This window comes from Electrophorus electricus, chromosome 18 (genome assembly GCF_041902795.1).
Source record: "Electrophorus electricus isolate QZ-2024a chromosome 18, ASM4190279v1, whole genome shotgun sequence".
NCBI classification, from domain to species: Eukaryota; Metazoa; Chordata; class Actinopteri; order Gymnotiformes; family Gymnotidae; genus Electrophorus; species Electrophorus electricus.
In genome coordinates, this window is record NC_137514.1 from 243,593 (window position 1) to 265,080 (window position 21,488).

General features: G+C 43.1%; 1 protein-coding gene across 3 annotated transcripts; it reads left to right on the forward strand.

Annotated features, from left to right (window-relative positions):
- Positions 1–1,236: 1,236 nt before the first annotated feature.
- tmc7 (transmembrane channel like 7) lies at positions 1,237–20,435 on the forward strand. 3 transcript variants are annotated; one of them, XM_035535044.2, is made up of 16 exons: positions 1,237–1,412; positions 5,161–5,443; positions 5,756–5,895; positions 6,471–6,626; positions 6,855–6,940; positions 7,469–7,614; positions 7,934–8,081; positions 12,853–13,026; positions 13,174–13,331; positions 14,607–14,718; positions 14,871–14,968; positions 15,314–15,497; positions 16,409–16,539; positions 18,166–18,321; positions 18,965–19,043; positions 19,581–20,435. In XM_035535044.2, the coding sequence occupies exons 1-16, from the start codon at positions 1,394–1,396 to the stop codon at positions 19,716–19,718; spliced, it is 2,208 nt and encodes a 735-aa protein (XP_035390937.1). In that variant the 5' UTR covers positions 1,237–1,393; the 3' UTR covers positions 19,719–20,435. The 3 variants fall into 3 exon arrangements, with proteins under 3 accessions (XP_035390937.1, XP_035390938.1, XP_035390939.1); XM_035535045.2 differs by lacking the exon at positions 18,965–19,043; XM_035535046.2 differs by lacking the exon at positions 1,237–1,412 and having other exon boundaries at positions 5,333–5,443; positions 5,749–5,895.
- The last annotated feature ends 1,053 nt before the right edge of the window (positions 20,436–21,488 follow it).

The window sequence follows — 21,488 nt, forward strand, 5'->3', positions numbered from 1 at the left end:
TGGGCTGGTGGCGTCTCTCTCGCCGTGGGTGGGAACTGGCTGGGTGGTTTCTTTTACACCAGAAACAGGGACTGATAGGGAGTCTGGGAGAGTGGCAGCTACAGCAGCTACACAATATGAAGGGGGATTGGTACCACTATGTTATATTTAGCGATGATGTATGCTTAAATGTTCTAAATAATCTTCACCTGAAAGGGGACTGTTTTTTCCTTATCCTGATTTGTTTTAAAAGGCCAATAAATGAAAAGTCACTGAAAAAAACATCATGTGAGTAAAATGCACAAGCCTGGATTTCTGTGGGATCTTTGTGATTAGCTTTTGTGCTGCTAATCTATGGCACCACACATAACATCACTCCAGCATGAGGTGTTTCAGTATGCAGAGTGATTTTGGAAAGCATTTGCATTTAATATCTTTGTCTGTGGGGGTTCCCGAGCTCCAAAGCCTTTATGTGCAGATGGAGACCCTTAAACATCTCCCAGGAACTATTGACCGAGCTCACTGAAGCGCGCGGGGAATGTTTATTTGGTGAATAGAATGTCCATCGATACAATAGGTCCATAGAAAGACATCTCTATACAAAGACATCTCTTCATAAGATGTTAGCGTGATCTAAGGACTGGCCTTGACATACGTGAGGAGTCATATTATATCCTTATATCTTTATGTCTTTACCATATATGTGTAACAAGGCAACATTTTAGGACACCTTTCCACAAACAAGGACCAAAGCAGTCATGAAGCATGCAGGTACAATCATACCCAACCCCTCTCACCTCAGACACCACCTCTTCATACACAAATAAACTAGCCCATTAGTTATATTAGATTACTATTTTATAATACTGTTATTTCTTTATTTTGCCTTTTTTAAGACTAGTTTATTTCCTATATTTTGTACTATGTAAATTGTCCAGTGTGTCTGATTAGTCTGAGTATGTTGTAATTAAAGTTATTCTCATTTAGATAATCACTGATTGATAGTACATCTAGTAAATTAGATACCGGAGAAGGGTGGTTGTCATACCTTAACAGGCCAGATTTAATTTATCATTCACTGGATTTCTAGCTTTCATTGTAAATAGGCTTTGGAAACCCTTAATTAGCATTCTACAGTAAATTCTACACTATTTGCGATATTAAACAGTTTCTCAATTACATTTTTCTGGATACAGCATTAGGGTTGGGTCTAAGCCTTAGGTATTCACGGTGTTGACAAGGACGCGCTTCAAGATTCATGCACGCGCAGTTTAGACTACTTGCTTCGGATGTTCAGGAATGTGGCTACGTTAGCTAGCCTGTTATGGATCAACCACAACAAACATCTGTTCCGTTTGAAATTATTTAACTAAGAAAGCGACCGTTTGGTCACGTTATATAGTCAACATTACAAATGGACAACGTTGATGGGGGTACGTAAACATCCTAAAATCATTGATATTAGTTATAGCTAGCTAACGCTAGCCGCCTAGCAAACTTGTCAAGGCACGCAGCTCTAGGTGTGGAGTTCAGTACCTGTGGGAGAGACCGCCGGAGAGACTGGGAGACACTATAGGAGAGACGGCCGGAGAGACTGGGAGACACTATGGGAGAGACTGCCGGAGGGACTGGGAGATACTATAGGAGAGACCGCCGGAGAGACTGCCGGAGGGACTGGGAGATACTATAGGAGAGACCGCCGGAGAGACTGGGAGACACTATAGGAGAGACTGCCGGAGACACTATGGGAGAGACTGCAGGAGAGACTGGGAGAGACTACAGGGGTGATACCTTACTAGTGCTAACGCTAGCTGGCCGGCTCTCTAAATAATGATATTTGCGGTTATGGGGCTGTCATAGCTGGCTGAAGTAAGTTCATTAACTATCTAGGTTATGTTAGGTGCTGGTTTGTCTGACATGTATAAGAGTACTGTTCTAATCCACTAACTAGGCAGATAACTAGATAAGGTTACTAAAGTAGCTAAGGTTACATTTAACTAATGTAACTAACGTTAAATTACATCGTGACTCGCTACTTTTCATTTTGGTGCAGTTGCCAACACTGGCGTTTTTTCGTCACGTAGCCAAACATTGCTGATCTCAATAATATGTCGATCTCAATAATAAATGAAATGCGTGTAGCCAAACGGGATGGTGTTACTCGTGTGGCGCAGATGAACTAGCTGGCTAGCTATGGTCCCGAACACCACACAGCCCAGTCTGGGTAACATCACAACTTAAAGTGCGAACTTGGATAAAATTTGGAATTACTATTTAAGTTAAGTGTATTAGCCAGAATGTTACGCTCTTTGTAAAATCGAGAAATAACAAACGTGGAAAACAAAAATGGTCTCTACAGTCTAAATATCGCTTTGTGGTTTCTTTTTAATGTCTCAACAGTCCGTTGTTTTAGAGAGGAGAAAAGAAAATTCTGTTCTTTAGTGTTTGTGTATAAGATATATACACAAGATCTTCAGTCACTGAAGCTGAGTCTTGAGGCTTGATTGACACATTTAACCCCCCCCCCCCCCCCCCCACACACACACACACACACACATACAGAGACAGACAGACAGACAGACACAGACAGAGGGGGCAGGTAGAATGGTGCCTATAGCTATGGTAGTTTCTTGTACCAGTTGAAAGTTCTTAGATGTAGGAAAACCAAACAGCAACCTTTTTATAAACCATCCAAAAAAGATTGTTTACTTCTGGGTGGATGTGGAAGTAGCTCTCTTGATCCTTCTCATGAAAATAAAACAATTTCATAAAATTAAACATAAACTGTACTTAATGTCAAAGTCAAATTTATTTATATAATGCTATAACAGCTTTTGTTATAAAGCAGCTTTACAGATATCCAGTACCATGCCTACTTTATATGGCTCTAACTGGCACACTGTCTTATGAATGAACCTGAGATGGGCCCATCTTTTTAAAGCTGCAGTGAGTAATGTTTTTGGCAGATGATCTCTTTATTATGAATGAAAGAATTTACACTTATGTAGCACCTTTCAAGGAAACCCAAGGACACTTTACAATCAACACACAGCTTTTGCATACAATCACATGCCAGTGAGAAGAAGCAGCCAATCTTACACAGTGTACTCTCAACCAGAAACCATGTCCCCCTGGGGGACTGAAATAGGTGCAGGGAGGGGAGAGGTGACAACACCCTGGACAGAGCACCATCCACAACTGGGCATGCAGACACACACAAACCTTAACACACATTTACACCAGGAAAATTTATTATGATAGCCAGTTTGACCTGATCTTGAACTGCGGGAGGAAACCAGCAGGAGTGCTGGGAGGCAAACGTTATAACCACCAGGCCACCATTACTGGTCTGAGTGGGTGATAGGGTCAGGATGAGCCCAGTGCTCTGGCAGATTTGTCCTGCATATCTATCAGCTGTATTTGCCATTGACTGTTGTGTTTCTGGTGTAGCTAAATAATGCATTACCTGCAGTAGTTGTAGCTAAAGAGAAATCTCTTGGCTCCTCACATGTTTAAAACAACCTCAAAGATGCGTTTTTATGAAAATGCTTTTGTTTTGTTATTTCACCTTGTGTGTACTAGGAAAGATTTCCATGTGTTGTGTTGTGTATTCTCTAGTGTTCCCCTCCAATTGTGTCACACAGAGAGACTGAGTTTGTGAGTGGTTGGGCTGCAGTAATAGATTATTTTAGTAATTAAGTATTCTAAGGATTACTCCATTAATTAATTATGTAATTGGAAAACAAATACTTTTGTTTTATTAAAGAGCAATAGTAAATATACAAAAAAGAATATGACGGGTGTCTTAAAATGAACAACTAATTCGTTTCTGTTTTAGAAAATCAACATTTTTATTGCTTAAATTTCATAATATATTTCTCAAAACTACTCCTAATTTAGTGTATTTAAATGCCATATTGCCTTATGGATTTTAAATAAAACATTTTCTGAAATTCAAAAACAAGAAGAGTAAATCGTAAAAATATATAAGTTAAAAAAAAATTAATTTCCAATTATTTCAAATAAAGGTATCTATGATATTTTCATTTGACCTTTTTATTTTTCATGTTTTTCAAGATATGTGCGGTATGGTTTGTGAATGGAGTCATTAAACATTATTTTGTCGAGGCTGGTGTACCAATGATTGTTGATATGAAAGGGAAACACAAAATAGTTTGGTTTACAAGAAATATAAAAATATAAATCAGGTAAAACTAAGTAATTTGCCATTTGCTACTTTCCATAACCTTTGCAGTGCACTCAGTGATCCTTAACATTTGTGTGAAAGCAGTTTTGAAAACAGTAGAAACATTTCTCAGAACACACAAAAGTTATTACTTCCTCAGTGTACAAAAGGTGATTTCCTAACAGTATATTTTTTCACAAATTCAATTTATTCATCCGAAATACAATTGTATGTAATATAACTTACTTTAGTCTTACTGTAATGCCTATTGAATATATATAAAAATGTCAAATTCATTGTCTCTGCCAATAAACATGAGAAATCGCTCTGGAAGAGTTCAACAATCTCGCATAGGGAATTGCATGCATTGCCAGCTAACCTTCTGTTAACTGGCAGCAGCATGACTGCATGACCTCAAGAGCCATGTATGATCACCCTGTTCTGTGAACCTCTCCTGTCTCTGCATTGATAAACCAAGCATGATGGTATGGACTGATCAAACTCTGGCTGGGCACAATGTCTGCATTTAAGTAAACATATTTGTCTATTGTCTTCACTAGAACCCACTCAACATTACTGCAATGAAGATACTGGTTCCTGGGAGCTTATTCATAGCCTCCATCCCTGGCTAATGATTCTAGAAAACAAGCAAAAGTACTTTAAAAAGTAAAATTTGACTTATTCATATTATGCTTCCACCATTCTATGGTAGAAGTAATACAATATCACCTCGCTTTAACATTATTTTGGTATGCTCCCACATTTTTGTTGTTAGAGAACCTAGTATTTAGCTACTGAATCTGTTTTCAGCTTGATGGATGTTTGCAAATATGTGGCTTAAGGCATGATGGGGCATAGGAATATTTGTGGATAGAGTTATATGGATTAAAAGAAGCTTCTATGCAAAGAATTTCCATCGATGATTTTTAGTGATCGAGTTACTCAAGTTTCTTGAATCATTTCAGCCCTAGTGAGAGGTGTTGTGTTTTCTTTAGCATTCCTCTCCAGACGGGTTGTTGCTGTCAATAACCCTCTGCTGGACCAGCTCCCCAGCTACCAGACCCTGCTCTACCGCAGGAAGTCATCAGGCAGCAGCAGCACAAAGCGTCGGCGTGTCTCCCGAGGGCGCTATGGCTCCACCAGCAGTGGGGGCGGGACCCAGGACGTGAGAGGCAAGTGTGCATATGGGAGGACACAGGATGGGCCTTCCCGCAGTACTACTGAGCACAGACTCGCCCGGGAACTGCCCTTGAACATGGCGGAGAAACGCAGACACAAGTGAGTGTGTGGGTGTGTGTGTGGGTGTGTGTGTGGGTGTGTGTGTGGGTGTGTGTGTAGGTGTGTGTGTAGGTGTGTGTGTATGTATGTGTGTGTGTGTGTGTGTGTGTGTGTGTGTGAGAGAGAGAGAGAGAAATGCAGACATAAGTGAGTATGTGAGGGGGTGAGTGAGTGTGGGTCTGTGAGAGAAATGCAGACACAAGCATGTGTCTGTGTGTGGGTATCTGTGGGTATTTCCCTTAACAGCTAATGTCTGCAATGTACTACACTGCAATATATACCTCTCTGGGTGTGTGTGTGACGAGAGCACAGGTTGCAACTCTACCGTGATCTGTCTGGCTGGAAACAGTGGCGTTCAAGTGCAGGGCACTACCTGAAGAGGATGAGAGAGGAGGGCTCTGTGGTGTTCAGTAGCATGCAGCTCTGGAGAACAGATATCCACCTCATAGAGGGTCAGACTCACACACTCGCTCTCTCATAGACATCATAGAGGGTCAGACTCACACACTCGCTCTGTCATACACATCATAGAGGGTCAGACTCACACACTCGCTCTCTCATAGACATCATAGAGGGTCAGACTCACACACTCGCTCTCTCATAGACATCATAGAGGGTCAGACTCTCACACTTGCTCTCTCATACACATCATAGAGGGTCAGACTCTCACACTCGCTCTCTCATACACATCATAGAGGGTCAGACTCACACACTCGCTCTCATACACATCATAGAGGGTCAGACTCACACACTTGCTCTCATACACATCATAGTGGGTCAGACTCACACACTCGCTCTCTCTCATACACATCATAGAGGGTCAGACTCACACACTTGGTCTCTCTCATACACATCATAGAGGGTCAGACTCACACACTCGCTCTCTCAGACCCACACCATAGAGGGTCAGACTCACACTCGTGCTCTCATCCACATCATAGAGGGTCAGACTCTCACACTTGTTCTCTCTCACATCCTCAGCATAGAGGGCTTGTCTTGTATGATGGGGTGTGTGTGTATTCTGCAGGCATGTTCGGGACGGGGATTCTCTCATATTTCTCCTTCCTGCGTTTCCTGGTCCTGCTGAACTTCATGATGTTTCTGCTCATCTTCAGCTTTGTGATCCTACCAGTCATCGTGGCGAAACGCACGTCTTCCAACCTCACTGTCACCAGTGGAGAAGGTACACACACACACACACACACACACACACACACACACACACACACACACACACACACACTCACACAAAGAGTACTGCTCTCTCTGCTTTCTCTCTCCACTTTCACATGCACCCACACCTTATTTCATTCATAATCCACAGCAGCTGTGTATTATCTATATGTTGTTTCCACTGATTATTTCAAAAGATTGTTTTTAACTGTGTATGTGTTTGTGTGCATGTGTTCAGAGATAGAATGCAGTGTGTATCCTCCCAGATCTCGACAGGGCCTGGTGGTCTTTCACCAGTACATTACTGACCTGCTGTCTGGAACGGTAGGAATCATGTTGCGTTGCGTTAACACTGAGTGAATTGATCATTGCTGCATTAACACTGAGTGAGTTGATCTGTGATGCTTTCAAACTGTCCGTGTTGTTTCAATACCAAATCACTCAGTGCTCTGTGAATACTCAAACTGCATTTAGTGCAGTTTCAATACCAAATCACTCAGTGCTGTTTAAATACTTAGTGCTGTTTCAGTACTGAATCACTCACCACTGTTTTAATAAAGAATCACTTAGTGCTATTTTAATACTGAGTCACGCAGTGCTATATAAATAATGAATCAGCTAATGCTTTGTGGTAGTGGCAGTGGTAGCTCAGTGGTTAATGTACTCAACTTGTAATCGGAAGGTTGCCACATCAGGGACCACAATCACCAAGTTGCCCTTAACCCGCAATTGCTCAAGTTGTACTGAGCCATGATTGTAAGTTGCTTTGGATAAAAGCTTCAGCTAAATGTAAATTTGGTTAAATCTACCTGTTCTATGGGTACTATAAAGAAGGTGTGTGTTTGTGTGTAGGGATTCCTGGAGCAGACCTACCTGTTCTATGGGTCCTATATGGTGGAGTCCATCCAGTTCCCCTCATTCAGCTACAGTGTGCCGATAGCTTACTTGCTCTGCACCATTGCCTACCTACTCCTGAGCCTCCTCTGGATCGTTAAGAGGTACAGTTCTGTGTGCAGTGTGTGTGTGAGTGATGCATCTTACAGAAGTTAACTGAGAGCCTGAAACAGGACCATGCTAAGTATGTATGTGTTTGGGTGTGTGTGAGTGTGACAAGGCCATGCTAAATGTTTGGGGGAGCTAATGCTCCACAGGCTAACTAGATTTGTAATAAGATATTGTGTGTGTAAATCTGTGAGTGTGCATTTCTGTGTGGGTGTTCATGTCAGGAGCTTGCTTTAAGCAGAAGCTGATCCAAGATGAAGACCGTTTCTGTGTGTGTGTGTGTGTGTGTGTGTGTGTGTGTGTGTGTGTGTTCAGATCAGTGACTGGTTTTAAGCGGAAGCTTATTCGGGATGAAGACCGTTTCCAGAGTTTCTGTAATAAGATCTTTGCTGCCTGGGACTGCTGTATCACTAATGAGAACGCCGCCCGACTGAAACACAAAAGTCTCCTTTATGAGCTCAAGGTACCGAACCTACAGCACACCTGAAATATACACACATTAAAACACACACACACCCATTATTCACTACAACCCCAAAATACCATCAAATCTTAAGCGCACACATTTTCATTTATGGCATTTGGTAGACACTCTTATCTAGAGGGACTTCAAAAAGTGCCTTGTCATTTACTCATAGAATACCTCCTGGCCAGTACAGTAGGTTAGTATCCAAGATACCAATGAACTATAATACTGTTGAAACACAGGCATCAATGCTGATGTGTAGAAGTGCAAATTACAAAAGCTCAATCAGTGCAATAAACCCTACAATTAGTACTAGAGATCCAGTTAGTCAATATAGGAGCTGTCAACATCAGTGCAATAAACAGTACCCTACCAGTCGGCATTTGAAGAGTGCAAGGGACCCTGCTGTTCGGTCAGCAAGCAGAAGTTCATTCCACCATCTAGGAGGAAATACAGAGAATAGTCTTGATGCTTCTCTTCCATGATACTTGAAGTATGGTATTTCAGGCTGAGCCATACTTGTGGTTTGAAATATTCAAGGTACGGCTCGGGCTTTGAACATTGACATCATATATGAAGGGGCTGGTCCGTTTTTGGCCTAGTAGGCAAGCATCAAGGTTTTAAATCTGATACATGTAGCTACTGGAAGCCAATGAAGGGAGAGCAGCAGTGGAGTGACGTGTGAACTTCGGAAGATTGAAGACCAGTCGTGCTGCTGCATTCTGGACAAGTTGTAGAGGTTTGATGGCTCTTAGAGAAAGACCAAATCCTTCAGTGTTACAAAGGAGGAATCTGCAAGGGTCACATTTGAAACATGGGTTGAGAACAACAACTGGTTGTCCAAAGTTGTGCCCAGGCTACAAGCAGCTTCAGATGGTGATACCAGGGAGTTCTTGAAGGAAACTGTGAGGTCATGGTAAGGGCTGGGAGTTCCTAGGATGTACAGAATCTCAGTTTTACTGGGGTTGAGCTTCAAATGGGCTGTCATCCATGATGCAATATTGCTCAAGCATTCTGAGATACATCTGGAAACCAGTGTGTTGGAGGGTGGGAAAGAAAGAAATAATTGGGCGTCGTCAGCATAACAGTTGTAGTAGAGGCCATGAGAAGATATTACATCACCAAGAGAAGAGAAGAGGGCCTAATACTGAGCCCTGCGGGACACCAATGGAGAGTTTATATGTATTGGATGTGGATCTTCCCCACGTTACCTGATAGGACCGTCTCTCCAGATAGGACTGAAATCATTTCCATGCAGAGCCAGTCACACCGGGGCTGGAGAGGAGAATTTTGTGGTTACTTTGTCAAAGGCTGCCAAAAGGTCGAAAAGACAGATGACAGTTTGGCAGAATTAGCAGCATGAATTTTCTCTGTCACTGCTATGAGGGCTTTTACTGTTGAATGTGCTGGTTTGTAGCCAGAATGATTGGGATCATGCAGCTTTTTTTAGGTGAGGAAAATAAATAATTGATTGTAAACTGCTCGTTCAAGGGCTTTTAGCGGAAAGAGAGAAGTGATACTGGTCTGTAATTGGTTATTTTGGAGCCATCGAGTGGCCTTCTTGAGGATTGGTACTATCCTGGCAGTTTTGAACGTAGTTGGTACATGTCCAGAGGATAAGGAGTTCTTGTTGATGATGGAGATGAAAGGAAGCAGATCCTTCAGAGATGAAAGGAAGCAGGAAGGAGTTGTTGATGACAGAGATGAAAGGAAGCAGATCTCTTGAGATCTGGAACATAGTGGAAAGAATGGGATCTAGTGGATTGCTGGAAGTCAGGAATTGAATAATTTTGTCTGAGGAGATAGGAGAAAAAAGAAGCCAGAGACTTAGATGTAGGGGATTGAACACTGGTGGGAACAGGAAAAGGACTGACGGATTGCTGCAACCTTCTCCTCAAAGAACGTGATGAAATCCTCAGCAGTAAGAGATGAGGTAGGAGGGGGAGGGTTAAGGAGAGAAGAAAACATACTGAAAAGCTTGTGTGGATCAGATGCTGATGATTCAAATTTTCCTGTGTAGTAGGATCACTTTGCAGGTGTTACTTCCAGTGAGAACTTGGAAAGGAGAGACTGGTATGAGCTGAGGTCTGATTCTAGGTGAGTGTTCCTCCACCACCTCTCTGCAGTCCTTAGTTTTCTCTTGTGGCAGTGGAGTGTTTGTTAGCCAGGGGGCAGGTGGGGAAGATATTGTGGTCTAGAGGAGAGAGCGCACAGAAGTTTCATTGATGATGAAAATGTAGAAAGGAAAGTATTAGTAAGTATTAGCAATCCAGGGAGAGAGAAGAAAGTGTGTCAGAGTGAGGAAGGGTGGACAAAATAGTAGAAGTAAGAGAAGAGGGAGTGATGGAGTGCAGATTGCGATAGAAGGAGGAAGAACATGTTGAGGAGGTATGGATGGAAAGAGAAGCAAGGGAGAGAGTAGTATAGAAAATGATGGTTTGAAAGGTGGAGGGGGGTGACTGCGATGTTGTGTGTTGTGGTGGTCCTGGTGAAAATCAGGTCATTGCTGCTCTGTGAGTCGGAGGAGACTGGTTGAAGGTGAGGTCAAATGTCATCAACAGTGGAAAGATGCAGGAGGAGTATAGCTTGTCTGATGGAAGATTGAAGTCACCAAGAAGAATGAGTGGATTTCCTTCAATGGGGAATTGACTCAGGAGAACTTCAAGCTCGTCAGTGAAGTTATCTAGGGAACCTGGAGGGCTTACAGTGTCATTCATACCAAACCTCACATCATTGTCATCTACTAATAGTGTGAAATTCAAAAGAAGAGATGGAAAGAGCAGAGAAGGAAAGTGGAGTGAAATGCAAACTTTGAGAAAATAATAAACCTATGCCACATCCCCTGCCAAGATGCCTCATAGAATGTGTAAATGAAAAGGCAGAGGACAGGGCAGCCAGAGTCGCGAGGTCACGGGTGGTGCAGGTCTCTGTTAGTGCCAGGAAATGTAGTGAGTGGAGGGACGCTAGGGCGGAGATGAAGTCAGCCTTCTGGACAGCAGATTGGTAATTTCAGGCCCTACTGCCACCACAATCTGTGATTGTACCGAATGTTGGGAGTAAATGTAGTTGCTGACATTGCAGCATCTACAATGAATTGTGGGATATGTAGACAGGAATGACATTTCAGATTGTAAAGATGCTAGGTTTGTGGACGTATGTGATGAAAATTTGGTGAAGTGTGAGTGAAAAAAAGGTACTTGGATGAGATTGAGAAGTCAGTCTCAGTGTAGATGAGGAACTAAAGGAAAAGCACAACAAAAGCCTTCTGCAGGCGTTGATTACCACTACAGACACATCTGTAGCAGAGTCATCCTAATTTTACAGTTCAGTAAGTGCTGTGTCCACACAGCACGCCTGTACCAGCACGCGCACACACAGCATGCCTGTACCAGCGCGCGCACACACAGCACGCCTGTACCAGCGCGCGCACACACACAGCACGCCTGTACCAGCGCGCGCACACACACAGCACGCCTGTACCAGCGCGCGCACACACACAGCACGCCTGTACCAGCGCGCGCGCACACACACAGCACGCCTGTACCAGCGCGCGCGCGCACACACACAGCACGCCTGTACCAGCGCGCGCACGCACAGCACGCCTGTACCAGCACACCGTAAACACACAGCACGCCTGTACCAGCACACCGTAAACACACAGCACGCCTGTACTAGCACATGTGTTTAAGGTGTGGTAGTACAGGAGTGCTGTGTGTGTTTAAGGTGTCATGATACAGGTGTATGTGCATGTTTATGGTGTGCAAATACAGGATCTGCTGTGTGTGTTTACGGTGGGGTGGTACAGGTGTGCTGGTAAAGGCGCGCTGTGTATGTGTGTTTACGGTGTGCTGGTACAGGCGCGCTGTGTGTATGTGTTTACGAGGTGCTGGTACAGGCGCGCTGTGTGTATGTGTTTACGGTGTGCTGGTACAGGCGCGCTGTGTGTATGTGTTTACGGTGTGCTGGTACAGGCGCACTGTGTGTGCGTACGGTGTGCTGGTACAGGCGCACTGTGGGTATGCGTTTACGGTGTGCTGGTACAGGCGCGCTGTGGGTATGCGTTTACGGTGTGCTGGTACAGGCGCGCTGTGGGTATGCATTTACGGTGTGCTGGTACAGGCGCGCTGTGGGTGTGCGTTTACGGAGAAGTCTGATTTTCTCCTTCCTTACAAGCCCACTCACACTCAGATCTTCCTCATCCAGGCTGCAGACTGTTCCTTCCTCCAGCCTACACGGCGATGGTGACTGTGCCATTTGTAGATGTGCTCATCCACTCTGGAACTCTCTTCCCCTTCTGGTCCAGCAGGCTGCCACTCTCTCTATTCAAGTCTAACTTTAAAAATCTCTCTTCCCTTGCCTATAATATTTCTCAATCCTAACCTCTTTCATCAGCTCTTGTGCATGTTCTGTAAGTGCCATCTGTAAATGTAATGGATACTGGATATGTTGTCCTATCAGTGTCTTTTGTACTGACTACTGTAAGCATCTTTGGGTCCTTGAAAAGCTCTAAATAAATACAATGTATTATTATTGTTATTACTATTATTAATATTTTACAATAAGCTAAAGCAATATTTTTGTTTATCTATGTTTTTTTTTTTAAATATAAAAACCTTCCTGAGGTGATGGATCTTGGGATGAAATAAGCTTGTTGTTTATCTCTTTTATGTGAAGCACTTTGAATTTGAACTTGCCTTGCATGGTGTGTGTGTGTGTGTGTGTGTGTGTGTGTGTGTGTGTGTGTGTGTGTGTGTGTGTGTGTGTGTAGACTGATCTGGAGGAGGAGAGGATCAGACAGAAAATAGCTGAGCGCTCCCGTCAGGAGAAGTGTCGTATCTACACACTCAGATTCACTCTCAACCTCTTTGTCATCTGTGTGTTGGCCGCCTGCTTTTACGCCATCTACATCGCCACAATCTTCTCACAGCAAATACAGGCACAGGTGAAGTGCACGTGTGTGTGTATGCATAGTATACCTATATTGTAGAGCTGTTTGTGTGTGCACAAGTGTGTACCTGCATGTGTGCAGAGAGATCAGTAGTATACCTTTTATCATAGTTTATCTTCATTTGTTTGTGTGTGTGTGTAGGCGTCTCAGCAGTACACCTTTATTGTGGCATTGATATTTGAGTATCTGCCCTCCATCGTTATCACAATGGCCAACTTCATCACTCCGATCATCTTCACTATCATCATCAGCTTTGAGGACTACTCTCCTGCCTTCGAGATCCGCTTCACACTCCTGAGGTGTGTGTGTGCGCACGCACGTGTGTGTGTGTGCGCGTGCGCGCGCACACGTGTGTACATGTGGTGCGCATGCGTATGTGTGCATGAGAGTAAATTTGTAGTTACTTCTCAAGTACAGCTCCATTACCCCAACCCCTGTCCCTATTTCCCCAACCCCTGTCCCTATTGCACAAACCCATCACTATTACCACAAGCACTATCCCCTTTACCCATATCCCCATCCCCATTTTTCAAATCTGCGTCTCATTTACCCAAACCCCCGTCACTATTACCCCAACCAAACCACATCACTATTACCCTAACCCTGTCACTATTACCCCAACCAAACCCCATCACTATTACCCTAACCAAACCCCATCACTATTACCCTAACCCTGTCACTATTACCCCAACCAAACCCCATCACTATTACCCTAACCAAACCCCATCACTATTACCCTAACCCTGTCACTATTATACCTCAACCCTGTCAGCATTATCCCAACCTCATTACCCCAACCCACATTCCTATTAACCCAAACTGTTCCCATTACCCTAACCCCATCACTATTATCCCTATTACCCTAGCCTCCGACCCCATTACCCCAAACTTCTGTCACTATTACCCCAACCCCCATTACTATTATCCCAATCCCCTTCACCATAATCCCAACTCCCATCACCATTACCCCTGCACCCCATTACCCCATTACCCCAACACCCGTCACTATTACCTCAATCCCCATCCTCATTACCTCATCACTGTTACTCCAACCCCTGTCACTGTTACTCCAACCCCTGTCACTGTTACTCCATCCCCTGTCACTGTTACTCCAACCCCTGTCACTGTTACCCCAAGCCATCCCTGTTACCCCAGCCCCTGTCCAACTTATTCCAAATCCTTTTCTCATACCCTTTGACGTCTAGCCTCTTATCGCATTTCCTTTAACACCTGCTCCTAACATACCCTAACCTCTTCCACATACCATAACATACCCTAATATCTGGTTCACATACCTTAACATACCGTAATCTTTGTTTCCCATACCCTAACTCCTATATCATGTCCTGTAACCTCCAACCCCTAATGCCTTTATCATATCGTGTAACCTCTAATCCCATGAATGGTTTTACGCATTTTCATGGTGTACAGAGATATAAAAATGTTACAGTCACTGGCTTGCTTTGTCAGGTTGTGTATTGCAGAGTGTTTCTTAAGTTAGAATGTTGTTGCTCATTGTTCACTGTGTGTGTGTGTGTGTGCGCGTGCGCATGCGTGCGTGCTGTCCTCTGCAGGTGTGTTTTCATGCGATTGGCCAGTATTGGGGTCCTGCTCTTTTCTCTGTGGTCCCAGATTAGATGCCCTGAAACAGATTGTCCCTGTGGATACAACAAAAAGCTTTACCCTGTGAGCGTGCGCACACACACACACACACACACACACACACACACACACACACACACACACACACCCACCCCCACACCCACACCCACACCCACCCTCCCATCCATCCACCACCTCACCAATCACTGTGTGTGTGTATTTATGTGTGAGTTCAGTGCTGGGAGACGCATGTCGGGCAGGAGATGTACAAGCTGTTGATCTTTGATTTTCTCATCATCGGAGCGGTCACACTTTTCGTGGAGTTTCCCCGAAAGTAGGATAAAGTCTTTACTTTGTTCACACAGGCATAGATCAGCCTGACTGATCTGTTACAGTCAGAGATAAGTCTTTGTTCACACTTAGTCTGAGTTAATTATGGTTATGATGATCAGCTCTTGGGTTGACAACTCAGTTCTGACTCAGTCAAATAATATAAAGAAATCATAGCAGTGTGAATTAGGCTGACTGTTTAAAGTAGACATTAGCCACTACTATGGGAGACAACTCTTGCTTTGTAATAGATTATAATGAATCACTATCATTCTTTTGTTTGAAGCATCTTAGTAATCATTTAGTTGGCACGTGTTTTGAGGGTATTAAAGAGTTGACTCCTCTGAAGGATTCTAGTGAATCACTGTGACTATGCGCTGGTGAAGTGGCTGGGTCAGCAGGAGTTTGCCATCCCTCACAACGTCCTGGAGATCATCTACGGCCAAACCATCTGCTGGATTGGGGCTTTCTACTGCCCCCTGCTGCCCGCCATCAACACCATCAAATACTACTTAGTATTTTATATCAAGAAGGTAAGAATATTCACCTTTAGACATTTAACCCTTTACTGTACTCGATCCTCAGAGACATGTTTGCAGTCTGACATTTTCTTTTTCTTTTTATAAATTTGCACAGGAGCTAGGAGTCTGATGTAGCTAAGAAGTAACTAGTCTCAATATCACCCAATATCATTCATAATAACATTCCCATATATTCATCCCCTGGCATCTTAATACAGACATCACCACTGATCCGTACAGTGTAGTTTTCTTCACTTTTATAAACGCTAATAAGACATGCTATGTCCCAAACCACATCCTGAAGCCTGTCACATGACTAAAATGAATACAGTGAAATCTGTCACATACTTAAAGTAAATACAGTGAAGTGTGTTGCATGACAAAAGTGAATGCATTGTAGATTTGGGGATGCTATAATGAGAATGTACTGATTGTGTTGATTAAAACGTTTTAGTAGACAAAGTGAAAAATGTTGGTTTAGCTGTTCACAGGGGACTCGTACCTCAGTGTTCACTGGTTAAATAATTAACCGTATAATGTGTATTATAGCTTAGGGTTAATTGTCTTGTATCTTAATAAAGTAGTTGTAATGGTTAGCATACCTGGTGATAAAGCTGTTATATTGCAGGTGACCCTGGTGAATAACTGTTGATAAAGGTGTTAATGCAGGTGACTGGTAAATAACTGTTGATAAAGGTGTTATATTGCAAGTGACCCTGCTGAATAACTGTTGATAAAGCTGTTGTAATGCAAGTGACCCTGCTGAATAACTGTTGATAAAGCTGTTGTATTGCAAGTGACCCTGCTGAATAACTGTTGATAAAGCTGCTGTATTGCAAGTGACCCTGCTGAATAACTGTTGATAAAGGTGTTAATGCAGGTGTCCCTGGTGAATAACCATTGATAAAGGTGTCATATTGCAGGTGACTCTGGTGAATAACTGTCGCCCTGCTTCACGCCCATTCAGGGCAAGCAGCTCCACATTCTTCTTCCTGGCAGTACTGCTGATCGGCCTAGTACTGGCTACTGTGCCCATTATAGTGAGCATGACTCAGTGAGTAACACACACACACACACACACACACACACACACACACACACACACACACACACACACACACACACTGAGTACTGGCTACTGTGCCCATTATAGTGAGCATGACTCAGTGAGTAACACACACACACACACACACACACACACACACACACACTGAGTACTGGCTACTGTGCCCATTATAGTGAGCATGACTCAGTGAGTAACACACACACACACACACACACACACACACACACACACACACACACACACTGAGTACTGGCTACTGTGCCCATTATAGTGAGCATGACTCAGTGAGTAACACACACACACACACACTGAGTACTGGCTACTGTGCCCATTATAGTGAGCATGACTCAGTGAGTAACACACACACACACACACACACTGAGTACTGGCTACTGTGCTCATTATAGTGAGCATGACTCAGTGAGTAACACACACACACACACACACACACACACACACACTGAGTACTGGCTACTGTGCCCATTATAGTGAGCATGACTCAGTGAGTAACACACACACACACACACACTGAGTACTGGCTACTGTGCCCATTATAGTGAGCATGACTCAGTGAGTAACACACACACATACACACACACACACACACTGAGTACTGGCTACTGTGCCCATTATAGTAACACACACACACACACACACACACACACACACACACACACACACTGAGTACTGGCTACTGTGCCCACTATAGTGAGCATGATTCAGTGAGTAACACACACACACTGAGTACTGTCTACTGTGCCCATTATAGTGAGCATGACTCAGTGAGTAACACACACACACACACACACACACACACACACTGAGTACTGGCTACTGTGCCCATTATAGTGAGCATGACTCAGTGAGTAACACACACACACACACACACACACACACACACACACACACACACACACACTGAGTACTGGCTACTGTGCCCATTATAGTGAGCATGACTCAGTGAGTAACACACACACACACACACTGAGTACTGGCTACTGTGCCCATTATAGTGAGCATGACTCAGTGAGTAACACACACACACACACACACACACACACACACACACTGAGTACTGGCTACTGTGCCCATTATAGTAACACACACACACACACACACACACTGAGTACTGGCTACTGTGCCCACTATAGTGAGCATGATTCAGTGAGTAACACACACACACTGAGTACTGTCTACTGTGCCCATTATAGTGAGCATGACTCAGTGAGTAACACACACACACACACACACACACACACACACACACACACACACACACACACCGAGTACTGGCTACTGTGCCCATTATAGTGAGCATGACTCAGTGAGTAACACACACACACACTGAGTACTGGCTACTGTGCCCACTATAGTGAGCATGACTCAGTGAGTAACACACACACACACACACACACACTGAGTACTGGCTACTGTGTCCATTATAGTGAGCATGACTCAGTGAGTAACACACATGCGCACACACACACACTGAGTACTGGCTTTTGTGCCCATTATAGCGAGCATGACTCAGTGAGTAACGTGTGTGTGTGTGCACGTGTCTGTGTGCGTTCATATGCCTGTGTTTTTGCATGTATCTCTGTGTGTGCACGTTAGGATTCGGAGCTCTGGTTCATGTGGGCCATTTGTGAACTACAACACGTCGTGGGCAGTGGTTCCACAGACTGTGTCACTGCTACATCCACATTTACGCTCCTTCCTCACCACGCTCTCCTCTGAGGCTTTCGCTGTGTCCTTCTTCGTCATCACCTGGTCAGGAAATACACACACACACACACCATCTACACACAGAGATCTACTTGTTCTGTAATATGGAGAGAATAGATCCACTAGGATGTTGTTCACATGTGTTAAAGGGATAAAGTTTAAACACTATGTACATGTACAGTAAAATGAAATGTTTCTCTTCACATATCCCATATGGGGTCAGAGTGCAGGGTCAGCTGTTGTACAGCAGCCCTAAAGTCAAGAAGGTTAAGCCCCTTGATCAAGGGCCCAACAGAGGCTGCATGGCAGAGCCGAGATTCAAACCAGCAACCAATTGATAACCCAAAGTCCTATCCACTAGGCTGATGGTGGACATTGAAAATTGGGTGGACACAGGAGCTCTACCAGAGAGTTTTGGTCAGAGAATGAAAACATGTACAGTATGAGGAAAGATTGTGTTTTTGGAACATTGAAGTATGTAAATCTATTCTAGTAGCCCCCAAAATAAAATGATAAAGCGTGAAAATGAGCATAATAGGTTCTCGTTAATTATGAACAGTGAAAATGAGTATAATGAATCCTCTTTCATGTGTAGGTGTTGCAGTAAATGTTACATTTAATATTAAACATTACACACTAGGGATGTATGTGGCACAAGTGTATGAAATTGTGTGTTTCTGTGTTGCAGTATGGCAATGTTATATGTCATAGCATTGGCTGGAGCTTATAAACGTGTGATAAATCAGCTGAGAGATCAGCTTGTCATGGTGTGTATAACATAACCTCATACAATCTCACATTCACAATCAGTCACCAACACACATATAGGGCAGTGGTAGCTCAGGTGCTTGGCTAGTAATTGGAAGGTTGCTGGTTCAAGCCCCACCACTGCCAAATTGCCACTTTTGGGTCCCTGAGCAAGGCCCTTAACCCTCAATTGCTCAAGTTGTACTCAGTCATAATTGGAAGTCGCATTGGATAAAAGCGTCAGCTAAATGCATATATGAGAGTCACTCACAAACAAACACTCTCTCGTAAGACACACAACCATTCAGTATTATTCTTGTTCTTTACAATTAAATGTCTTAAAGATTCCCAACAGAAAATTTGTAATTATATATAAAAAAGTAAACATTGTAGTACATTAAATAGCCTTCTCTCTTCCTCCACTTGTCTGTTGCTTCCTGTCCTTATCACTGTTTCTGTATCTCTCTCGCATATATAATGTCCTTCCCCTTCTTGCTTGCTCTTTCTCTATCTGTCTGTATCTCTATTTCTGTATCGCGCCCTCTCTCTCCCCCCAGGAGGGACGCGATAAGCGTTTTCTCATTCAGAAGCTGTGTCAGGCCCAGGCAAACTCATCCAGTCGGTTGGTGCAGGGTTACCACGGGAACAGAAGACATGGCAGTACCGGGGTGTACATGGTTCAGGTGCCCACTTAGGTGAAGACTCAGGCATAGAGGTACTCTCATGGGTGTGGGTTATTAAGGTGCTCTTGGGTTATTGGTTTGCTTCATGATTAACTTATTGATCAAACTTGTGGAGAGATCTCTTACTGGTTAAAAAGTTAAAATCTTCAGTATAACTGTTAAAAGGAAAGAGTTCAATGCATTTTTATTTTCTATTTATATTTCATCTGAGTTTACCAGAAAGAAAACCTGAAATTCTTGAACAGCAGGCAGACAGTACACTTCCCCTGAGTGTTCACATGTACTGGAGCACACTTCCCCCGAATGTTACATTCTCACACACACTCACGTGCACATATATATGTACACATACACACACAGATAGGCACTCATGCACCCCCCCCCTCCACATTTGTATATAAACCTGCATGCACACACAACACTAACCACCAGGTTGGATAATAACCCCAAGGGTACCTCAGACATTGTATACCATAAACCACACAACTATAATAAAAGACCTGGATGAAACATTTGACAACAAAAGATATAACTAGGCAACTTTAACTAACTCTCCAATCCTGTAACATTACTGAAACTGTTGCTCATGATCATTCCTGTCACGGATTGCCTGTTTTGTAATTTGTCTTTTTGCTATATTTTTAAGTATTTAAATTGTATTGTTGAAATCAAACAATCTGTAATGGAACCGTTTAGGTGTGGGTATTAAACAACTATACAGTATTTCGACGCCGGCACGTCTGCGTGTTTTTGTGTCTTGTTTTTGTGTTCAAATAGTCAAGTTGCAGTTCTGAACTAGACCCTGGGTTTGCAGAGAAGCAGGAACAAACTTTTTAGTGGCCTGCTTATTACTGAAGAAGAATTCACATTGCTGCATGCCTCTCACAGCATGTGACTAAAGAAAAATGATTGAGCAGAAACCGGTTAGGTTCGTCCTTTTGTGCAGTCTTAAATTATGAGATCTGCTCAGATGTTTGTGGACTCAGATATAGGTAGTTAAGAGGCCCGTGTATGTCTTGTATTCAATTATTTACATGCCATTAAAAAATTGGACCAAAAAAATAAATCTGACGATAAAAATAGTCACCAACATTAAAAACAAAATGTAAACAGAAAAAAGATCCCTATGCCACTGGATAAAAAATGTCCAAGACATTTTTCTGTGATCAGATACTGTATAATATTTTGTGAACATGCCCATGCTATCTGAATCAGAATCCAAGCCAGCATGTACAGAGGAAGACCGGACGACCGAGCCAGACAGTGAGCCCCTTTGGTAAGACTGTTTAAGGGCTTGTTTTACCTTCAGGGTACAGCCATGGTGTCTATTTCTCTTGTTACATTGATTACCAAATGCTGTCTATGCTTGATAGAACTTGGTTAACTGTTAGGCTAGCAAACACACTAGCAGAATTCACACACAGCTAGCTAGTGAATATGCCACCAGATATATTAAAGTGTAATCAGATTTAACCCTCTCAACATTTAGCAGTTTAGGTGGATAACTAGGTTAGGTAACTAATGCGGTTAATGAATAGGGTTACAGTCGGTGGGGCCGGAGGCGACATACTCAAGTTGCAGCAACCATTATCAGTAATTGCAGCTCTAATGTGTTCAGATGGAAGGGACCGTATATATCATTAGAAAAAAATTTGAGTATTTTATTAAAGGGAAACATCTTTTTAAGAATTAGATGGCTTGCATTTTCAAAGTTAATGCAGTATTCTGATATCATCTGGCTATACAGGTGCATCTCAATAAATTAGAATATCATTGAAAAGT